At 52.2% G+C, this 10,099-nt stretch overlaps 1 protein-coding gene across 2 annotated transcripts in view; it reads left to right on the top strand.

The window, feature by feature from the left end:
* The first annotated feature begins 2,929 nt into the window (after nucleotides 1–2,929).
* SLC6A2 (solute carrier family 6 member 2) overlaps nucleotides 2,930–10,099 on the top strand; it is a 43,793-nt gene continuing 36,623 nt past the window's right edge. Inside the window, exons 1-2 of one of the 2 annotated variants that reach the window (XM_079119692.1) lie at nucleotides 2,930–3,116; nucleotides 4,167–4,489. In XM_079119692.1, the coding sequence (XP_078975818.1) occupies nucleotides 4,219–4,489 (271 nt within the window). In that variant the 5' untranslated portion in view covers nucleotides 2,930–3,116; nucleotides 4,167–4,218. Of the gene's footprint in view, nucleotides 3,117–3,414; nucleotides 3,672–4,166; nucleotides 4,490–10,099 lie in introns of those variants that run through there. The other variant, XM_079119693.1, reaches the window with a different exon arrangement.

The raw sequence follows: 10,099 nt of genomic DNA, 5'->3' as shown, positions 1-10,099 counted from the left end.
CAGCCTCCTGTCCACGCCCTTGGCCCTCAGGCCACCTGGGGGCAGGATGCAGGGCACCAGGAGAAGCCACATGGCCCCGTGGCTTTTGGAGCTGTGAGCAGGGAGTCTGGGCCGGAGATGTAGGAGACGCCTTCCCCTTCTGCTCAGCCTCAGCCTGTGCTCTCGCTGCTGTACCCCCAGAGGTCTCTGAAACCACAGGAGGAACTCTCCGGGCTTGCTGATTGGCCCTGTGAGGGTGTGCATGTGGGGAAGTGCCTCCCGCTGGCCCTGGGGGAGTGCTTTCAGGGCCCTGCCCACACCCCTCCTCATTGGCTGCACCTGCCAGCGCAGACCGGACCCTACAGCTTCCTGCCGCCAGTATCTGGGACTCTGTGGGAAGCCTTTCTTTGGCAGCAGAAGCAAGATTACCCCATATCAGGTGGGCTGGAAATGTGGGGCAGTCAGTCCTCAGGTGCCACCCAGGTGGATCAACATGCCAGCTTCCTTGCTCCTAGATGAGACAGCTCCAGGCCATAATCTATGTCTCCAAGGTCCCAGCAGCATGCACACCAGTTGACCACAGCGCTAACTGCATCTAAAACTAGCATTCCCCCTCCTTCTACCCTCTGTTGGGGGTTTCCTTCCCTTTCCTGTCACACTGCCCAAATTCTCTCCCAATGCTTCTAGCAACTACCTCCTAAATAAACTACTTGAATTTGAATCTTTGCTTCAGGGTCTGCTTCTAGAAGAATCCAATATCAAAGACACTCAACCCAATCAAAGAATGAGTTCTCTTCTAGTTCTTTTTTTTTTTTTTTTTAAGCCTTTTCTGGATACTAGCTATGTAATAGGATAGATTAAACATCGTCCTTGTCCCCGGTAGGGAAGTCATGCATGTAACTGTAAGACACAAATATCTAATACAGCAGTATAAAAGCAATCAAAAAGTATTTGACTCTGTTGTGAGAGATGGTTATCAGGGAAGGCTCAGAGTGTAGTGACACAAGAGGTTTTGGAGGATGAATAGGAGTTTTCCATATAGAAAATAAGATGGAAACAGCATACTTAAAAATTCAGCAATGCATCAGAGCATAAGCCTAAGTTCAGGGAACTACTAGTAGTGGAGTCTTTTTCATGTTGCATGTTTCAGGGTGGCAAAAGGTTTAGGGAAAGGGAGGAATTCGAGTAGCAGAAGATATGGTTACACAGACAAGTGGAATCTTGCCTACACTGACGAACTTGTTTAAATATTGTCTTGGAAAGATGAAAGGATTTTTGAAAATTGTGGGTTATCTTTTTCTGATTGTGTAAATATCAACTGCTTATTGTAGAGACGTTGGCAGCAACAAAGAAGCATGAAGAAGAAAATAAAATTACCTTGAATCCAAGTTAATTAAATCACGTTGATGTCTTGGTGTGTCTCGGAGGAGTTTTAGGCAGAGGAATAAGAGGGTCAGACTTGAGTTGTAGGAAGAATCTTGGCAGCTGGTGATGATCATGTGGCTGGAAAGATACTGGACGTGGGGTGACCAGCCAGGAGGCTGCTGTGGGGAACAGTGATGGGGACTCTCTGCTGGGCTGCTGTAGGAGTGGGGGGCTTTGCAAGGCTTTTAGGAGGTGGGACTCTCAGAACTTGGTGACCAGATGGGTGGGGCCTGGGATAGAGGGAAGGAGGCATCTGAGTGTCTCCAATGATAAGGAGACAGAGGCTGGGAGCCAGGTGACTGGGGCTCTTATTTCAATTCTGTCACTTCCGAACTGTGGGAACTCAGACGGATAGCTTATACCCTCAAAGTCACAGCGTCCTGACCTGAAAAATGGAAAGACGATTCTGTGCCTTCTTCCTTCCAGGCTTGTCACATGGTACATAGTACAAGGGGGTAAGTAGCCCTGATGGGTGGGAACCTCAGTTCCCAGATCTCATCCTAAAACCTCTGCGCCATGCTTCCCCTGGTCTCTTGCCTCCTGCCTTCGGTCTCCAAAGACCAGGGCAGACCTAATCCCTTCTAGGTTTCCCTTCCTCTCCTCTCTGCATCGGGCCCAGAGCACATCTGTCACGCTGGTCCCACAGGTGTGACTGCCACAGGCACACCATTCATTCAGTCATCCACTTCACATACTAGCTGATGCTGCATCGTAGTACGTTCCAGGTGCGAGGAATTCAGTGGTGTACCAGAAGTCTCTGCTCTCAAGAGCTCATATGACACCCAGTTGTCAAATAAATAATTTGGATTGTGTTGTAATGAAGGGAACAAAATAGGGTGGTATGTTAGAGGTTGAGGATGTATTTTGGATTCGAGAGGTTGGAAAGGGACCTGAGTAACTCAGGCAGAGGAAGCAGGCAAGTGTAAGATCCTGGGGTGGGTTTTATCTTTGGATGCTGAAAATAGAGAGAGATCCATGTGGCTGGCCTTATCCAAACTTCTACCCATCCCACCCCTTACTTGCTGACTCAGCTTTACCAAACTTGGACACTTCCATGGTCACAACCAGTCCCCACTATACTGGGCTGTGACCCACTCTTTACACACTGGGCTGGGAACTCCCTGTCAGCAGGAACTCTCCTTAGCTCCTCCAGTCTGCTCTGTTGAGGTCATCTGATGGTGAATCAGGTGTCTTATGAATGAATTAATTAATCACCTGACTAGTGAATGAGTAAGTGAAAGACCACCAGTTCCAAGTGACTGACTCTAAGCACGACCTTCTTGAATTTTCTGACCCCGCTCCTCCCCCAGCATTCCCCTCCCTTGCTGTACTTTTCCACCATAGCAAGTCTTCCCTTCTTCCCTACTACATAATGTGTTTGTTGTGTTTTCTGTTTTCCCCTGTCTCCCCGGACTAAATGTCAACTCCATGTCATCAAGAACCTTTGCGGTGTTGTCCACCAATGGGCCTCGAGAAGCAAGGAAGAGTCAAGTGTAAGAACCAATGAGTGGAAGGGTGAGTAAATAGATGGATATCAGTCCTTAGCCTTATAAAACAGGGGTCACAACCTTCAAAGGTCACTGCCCATGACAGTGACCTTGCTGCACACCGAGCCAGTCAAGCCACCCAACGGGCCGCAGGCTACCAGTTTGAGTCCCCGACAGCGAGCAGAATATTCGTCCCCATTTTGTTGACGAAGAAACCCTGAGCAGGTAGTTTAAGTGGCCTGTTGCCACTTCGCTGATGGCAGCGCTAGCTCTGCACAGGTCGCCCTCGTCCTTGACCCGGTCCCCTTTCCTGGGCCTTCTTTGACCCGACTCAGATCCCAGTTCTGGGAGCCTGGCGTTGACTCCTGGTCAGAGTTCAGAGTCTGGTGTCCGTGGGAGTAGTGTGCGCTGCTGCAGCGCAGGATAGAGAATTGCGCTCCCGGGTCCCCTGAGTCCTCGGGTAGCCCGCTCCCGCCGCCCGAGCCCCCGCCCCTGCCCATCCCGGCCGCGCTGTCAGTCTCCATTAGTGCTAACAGGCTCCAGACAGAGCGGGCTGGGCGCTGGGCTAATGCAATCGGCGCGTTACCTGGGGCGCAGGCTACATTACCAGCTCGGCCCCCGCCCAGCGCCGCCAGAACCAGCCAGCCCACGTCCTGCCGGCCGCCCCGGACTCCAGCGCTCCTCTGGCAGCGCCCGAGTGCCACGCGGCGGAGCCCAACCCCGGCTCGCGCCCCAGAGCCGGGCAGACCGTAGGGCACCCGGTCCCCTTGCTGCCCACACGTGAGTGCGCCTTGCGCGCGGGACTGGGCTAGGTGTGCGGGGAGACCCAGGCTGAGCTTCACGAAGTGGAGTGCCCACAAGTTTGAGTGCAGATGCTCCTGGGGCTGTTGGAGGTGGCCGAGACCCGCGGTGGGGAGGGGGACGGCAGGCTGCACCGGGCACAATCACCACGGGAAACTTCAGCCTTGGTATGTCCAGACCCCGCTGTTTGAGGGCAAGAGCGAGCGAGGCAGTGAACCGGCGAAAGCTCTGCGGGGTCTTCAGCCGGACTCACAGGGAGGTCAGAGGCGGTCTCCATTTCTGAGTTCTGTCCCAATGGTGCGCGTCACAAGCTCTATATCCAAATTTTTCCAACAGACGCACTCCCTTTTCTGCGAACCATGAGTAGGTTCACCGCGCGCTGATCTCCATCTCCCGGGTGGTCTCTGTTGGCACAGGCAGGAAGGAACCCCCGCCCTCACCAAGTGACCACTTCTTTTCCTTTGATACGAGCAGAGCTTCGGTGTGTCCCCGGTACCGCTGAAAGTCCCTCTCACCAGCCGCACCCATGCTTCTGGCGCGAATGAACCCGCAGGTGCAGCCGAAGAACAGCGCGGAGGATCCTGAACCGGAGCCCTTGCCGGCTTGCAAAACTGCGGATCTGCTCGTGGTGAAGGAGCGAAACGGCGTCCAGTGCCTCCTGGCGCCCCGTGACAGCGATGCGCAGCCGCGTGAGACCTGGGGCAAGAAGATCGACTTCTTGCTGTCGGTGGTCGGCTTTGCGGTGGACCTGGCCAACGTGTGGCGCTTCCCCTACCTGTGCTACAAGAATGGTGGCGGTGAGCACCGGGTGGGGCTGAGGCTTTAATCTCCGGAGGCTACCTGTCCCGTAGCCGTGGCCGGCAGGGAAGAAAGGACACACGTGGGGGAAGGAGGAGACACACGGACAAGTCTAGGACATAGGAAGGGACCGGACAGGGCTCAGGGAAAAAGAATTACCCTAAGGGAAGAAAGAAATTGAGGCAAGACCTGGGACCCTGAATCTGGGGCACCTGTTGAGTGAGGAGCTCTGACCCTTTGATGGTCCCCTGGAAGGGAGCTGGAGATTTGGAGAGTTCTTGAAGGGCCCCTAGAAGTGCCTGCAGTGCAAGGTGATTTAGGAGTGCAGCACTTGGAGCCTGGGGGCAGGGACTCCTGGGTCCAGAGAGGATAGAGGATTTGGATGCCCGGGAGGCACCTGGAGAGGTCCTTGAGGATAGAGACTCTGGAACAGACACGAGCTGAGAGAAGCCTGTAAGAGATGCCGGCATCTGAGAGAGCATCCCTCTCAATTTGGCAGTTGTTTCACTTTAGGGTCAGTGTGTACCCCATCCATAGGATTGGGTCAGGAGGTGCCAAAAGCTGACCTGGTCCTTGAGATAGGAGGCCTGGGTGATTGGGGAGAAGTCTCTCGCTCCACAGGTCCTGGGCACCTTGCAGGGTGGAGTGGGAGAGGGGCCTGGAGAAGAGAGTGGAGTTCTCTCCCCCTCCTGCTGCTGGGTAGATAGATTGCCACTTGCCCTGGAATGGGAGCCTGGAGGTCACCACCAGCCCCCTCAGGTAAGAAAAGGTAGAGCATTTGGAAGCATCCGGGGGTCAGGATGCTGTGCCCTTAAGGCCTAGCTCCTTCCCGAGGGTCCTTGCTCCTCAGGTATCCAAGTCATTCCAGTCCTATCATTTGTACTAGGATGAGCTATAGGATGCCCTGCAGAGCTCTCAGGAAAATAAGAGGAAGAAATTTGTCCAGTTCTGGAAAGTTCTCGACCCCCTGGGCCATCCTTGCAGGTCCTGGCTGTGGCTCAGGACCTGGAGGTCCTGAGGAGGTCAGTGGGAGGGAGCCGGGTAAAGGGAAAACTCATGACTTTGTCCCACAGGGCCTAGGACTCACAGTTCCTGGCTTCCATGTATACTTCAGACATTTTTTTGGGACGGGCAAGGATCAGTGTTTGCAGCGAGGGGCTGGTCACCACAGAGAGCAAGTGTCTGTGAGCAGAGGATGCTGTGGACAGAAACAATTTGCCCCTCTCTGAAAAAGTTAATCCAGAGTTGGAGCCAACAGATGAGGGTTTGTGTCCCTGATCTCCTCAAGCACTTCCTGAGATGAGTCTGTCACTGTCAGGTAGCTGGGACAGCAGTCCTCAGCTTCAGGAGCAGCCGCGGTCTGGGGGCCCTCTCTGCTCTGCAGGCTCAGCACTTGTGTCTGACCCTAGGACAGTGTGGGCAGAAGAGATAGGTAAAAAAGGGAAATGCAGTCCAGAGGTGAAACTGCTCCACATTCGCCTACAGGAGTTTCTCAGGGCTTTCGGGGCAGGTTTGAGCATTCTGTCCCTTGGGACCCGAGGAGGAAGAAGATGCAGCCTCTCAATATTTTTAGCAGGTAGGGAGATGATGAATGAAAGACAGATTGGGAGACCATAGGACATGCCAGCCAGCTCGTCCTCAGTGACCGTCCGAGACAACTTGTCTCCAGACAGCAAAAGGCCCTGTCATCAATCAGCAGTATTTATCTGGGTCCCCTCAGTTAGGGCACAGTTCTTCACTCTGTGGGGTCACCTCGATGAATGAACCACAACTTCTGCCTGCCAGGAGCTTGAAACTCGGAAGGTCCTTATTGTCATGCTGCGACAAGTCCTTTTCCTTGTTACATGTTTTGTTGAAACTAAACTACCCCAATGGCCATTTGACTCGTGAGCTAGATAAATACTCTAGGGCTTTATTGACACTGTGTTCACTCTGCCATTGCCACCAGTGCAGACAGAACACCTGCTGTGTGCAGGACAGTAGCCCAGGTGCCTAGGGGACAAAATGGAGCAAATGTGTCCCAGGTTTCAAATATGAGGTGAAGTTGGCCAGAAGCTGCCTGTCTGGTCTAGCCAGCCCCGTAATGGTAATGGCTCATCCCAAGTTTCTCAGTAATTTGTCTCTCTGTGGGTCTTGTCTCCCAAGCAGGAGGGCAGAGCCTGTGACTGTTCTCTTTTTCTTTTATCTCTGGACTTCTAATGCCCCAGATAAGGCCTAGACTCTGCAAATGTGAAGAGTTTTGTTGTGAAGCACTCAACAAACTCCTATGGAACAGACAAATTAATGAAATGGTCCGGGCGCTCAGAGACCTGCTGTCAATCCAGAAAGCACCAGAGAAGCAATAGTAACTAAGGAAACAGAGCTTCATGTGCAGAGGCCGTCGGCCTGGACAGGGGAGACCTGACTGTGGAGTCCAGGGTTTCAGTTTCTAGCCAGGTGGCTTTGGGCAACTCTCCAAGCCTCTGTTGCCTCCTCTGTCAAATGGAAGCACTGGTGTTCAGCCTGGAGTGTGGACCAAATTCAGGGCAGCCTGGCTTAGAGTGTGACTTAGCAAAGGTGACTACTTTTTTTTTTTAAGTGTCATGGTGATGACGAGTGACATGGAGGGGAGAGGTGCCACATGCTGTGAAGGTTTAAGGAGTTGCTTAGGAAAGGCTCAGGAGAGGCAGGCTGTGCTTAGAATTCGGCTGCCCAGGATAGAAGGGGCAGGGGCAATCTCCAGCCCTGCACAATTCCACAGCCATCTCAGAAGAGGAGGGCAGGCTGGCTGAAGGGCAAGTCAGGAGAGATAAGGATGGAGAAGCAAGTTGGGGCTGGGCTACGGAGGCCTAGACTGCTAGGTTAGGGGGTGGGGGAGTAAGCCAGCGAATTCTAGTTGGCATGCAGGAGTGGCTCGGGCTTACCTCAGAGTAGGCAGCAGCTCCTTTTCTAGCTTACCACCCCAGGGTGTGCTCAGTTGGTCCCCTGTGGGCTTGATCTCTGCTGAGACCTGCGGGTTGGCTGCCCCTGTGGATCAAGTCCCACCCAGTAATTCTGAAGTCAGTCCCAGAGATGAGCAAGTGGAAACGATCCAAAGAAACTGAGTTTGAATCCCAGTTCTGCCACTCACTAAGTGACCCCAGGCATCGCTCAGCCCAAGTTCCCTAGCATAGAGGGACATGAGTTTAGATGATGCTCAAGATCCATCCATCTGCAGTGCCCTGGCTTCCGGCTGTACCCCAGCCACGCCTCACCACCCTGCTCTCTACCAGCCTCTGGTCTATGTGCCCTTCTGGTGCCAACATTAACACAGAAACTCTCAGAGGCTTGCTGTTCACACTGGCCCAGCTTGGAGGATGTTTTGAAATGATGAAGGTGCCAATAGTTTAGGCCCCTGGCTAATATTTTCTGAATGAATTACCGGGGAAGATCAACCTGTCTGAACATCTTCCCAAAGGCCAGCTGCTGGGATGACAAGCTGTGGGTGGCTTGTGGGAGGGGAAAGCCACTCTCAGAAGTTTTGGGGCTTTGTTCAGACCCTCTTGGACAGTTAGTCTCAATCCAGAGGCAGCAGTAAGCAGAGAGACTATCTCCAGGGTCTGAAGTTTCCCTCTGAACCCATGATCTTGGTGTGCACAGGTCCTTGGGGAGGGGAAGGAAGATGGACTGGGTGCCCATGTCTGGCTCCCTGCCAGGAAAGAGGCCACCGTGATTATCCTCTGCATGTGGCTGCTTCCGTTTGAGACACAGCATGCTGACTGCTCTGCACTGTGCCTTGTGGTGACTCTGTGGCTTTCAGGTTTGAACAGACCTGGCCACATTTGCTAGAATGTGGCCTTGGACAAGTCACACACCTTCTCTGATCTGAGTTCAGTTTTCTTGTGCAGAAAAGCTAAATAACCATAGCACTGTCCCACAGTGCTATGTGGGATGACATCCAACCATATATGCAAAGAACCTGAAATGGTGTCACATAATCAGGGCTCAATAAATATAGATGCTACTCTTTTGCTATTTTTTGATGACGTCAGCTGAATGCTAGATCCAGAAGTCAAATGAGTTCCTGATTTTGCAGGGGGCAGAATTTTTTCTGAGAAGAAACAGCTGAAGGTAAATAGGTACTGACCTGGGGCCCTGACGTGGTAGAAAGACTTAAGAATCAAGAGTTAGGCTTTGTTCCAATTCCTGACAGCTTAACCTTGTCTCACTCTAGATTTTTCTCCTGGGAAATGGGGATTGACCTTCCTGCAGGTGGTCCATGAGGGTCTCCCAAGATGCTGAGGTTCTGAGTCCCCAGTGGGCTTCTCAGCTCTCTCCAAAAAAGCACAGGGTCTCAGGCACACATGGGCCTTTGGAAATCCTCCTGGCTAAAATCCTTGGGAGTCTCAAAACCAAGTATGAGGTGGTGGCTGGTATAGAGGACTGGGGTTTTCCAAACTCAGTGTCTTCACACCCAGCCTGACAGCAGGGGCGTCTGTCCACACCCTGAACTGGCCAGTCTGACCCTGACAGTTTAGCTCAGCTGCACAATCAACCGGCCAGCTGGTGTGACACCAGGCTGATGAGTGTGCCCACCCCTTTGTAGGAATGAGGATCTCATCCAGGACCTTTGACCTGGGGTCACCAACATCGATTGTCCCACGACTCTGAGCTGGAAAAGGATCTGGAGGAACCGTTCCCACTGAGATGGAAATTGATAAGGAAAAATGTTATGTTCTGCCCTCAGGTCCCAGCTTAACTGCCTAAGTAAGGATTAAGCCACGGCACAAGTAGAGAAAGACCTGGGGCTGTCATTAACTTCATTCTCAATGTGATTCATTGCTGAAACCTGTTTATTTAACCAAAAATCACTTACTAAATGCCTACCAGATGCCAGGAACATGGAGGAGAATGAAAGAAAATCCCTGCCTTTAGGGGGCTCCCGGTCTCTTGGAGATATCCCAAAAGTTAATGCCATTTTACTTTTTTATTTACTGGTTCAGGGATTGAACCCAGGAGCACTTAACCACTGAGCCACACCCCTTGTCTTTTTTATTTTTTTATTGAGAGTCAGGGCCTCGCTAAGTCACTGAGACTGGCTTTGAACTCAGCAGGCTGCCAAGCCACTGGGATTACAGGCATGAGCCACTGGGCCCAACAGCCATTTTAGATTCTATAATCTAAGGTATGATATCCCAAATGAGAAAGGTGAAGTCCTCCCAGTTCTTTGTGGCTCTTATTTCCCTCTGTATTGTAGTTCTGAGCACCCCCAAACACCTTCTAATTTGTTCCTCTTAAAAAGACCAAGATGGGAAGAGGCAGGAAACCATAATCTTCAAAGATCTTTTAATGAAGTCACAGCTTTGTTAGTAAAAATCAAGTCCAGACGGGACAGCCACATAAGGAGAAGTAACTCCACCTCAATTCCAGCCGCATGGTCCTCCACTGGAGCTGGGTTTAATCTATCCGTGGAGTGGGTATGCCTCTCCTCTGGGGCTCTTCCTGGGTCTCAGAGGTGAGGCCAGAGGTCAACTGGAGGGACCCAGGGTGAAGATAAGGAAATGAACCCTCTTGGGGCCAGAAAAGCCAGTTCTCATCCTTTCACGTAGAATTTGCTTGTGTAGCACCAGAAATTGATGCAGCCAAGTAGC

The sequence above is a fragment of the Sciurus vulgaris genome (genome assembly GCF_902686455.1).
Source record: "Sciurus vulgaris genome assembly, chromosome: 17".
NCBI lineage: Eukaryota > Metazoa > Chordata > Mammalia > Rodentia > Sciuridae > Sciurus > Sciurus vulgaris.
This window is presented reverse-complemented; position numbering and strand designations above follow the sequence as displayed.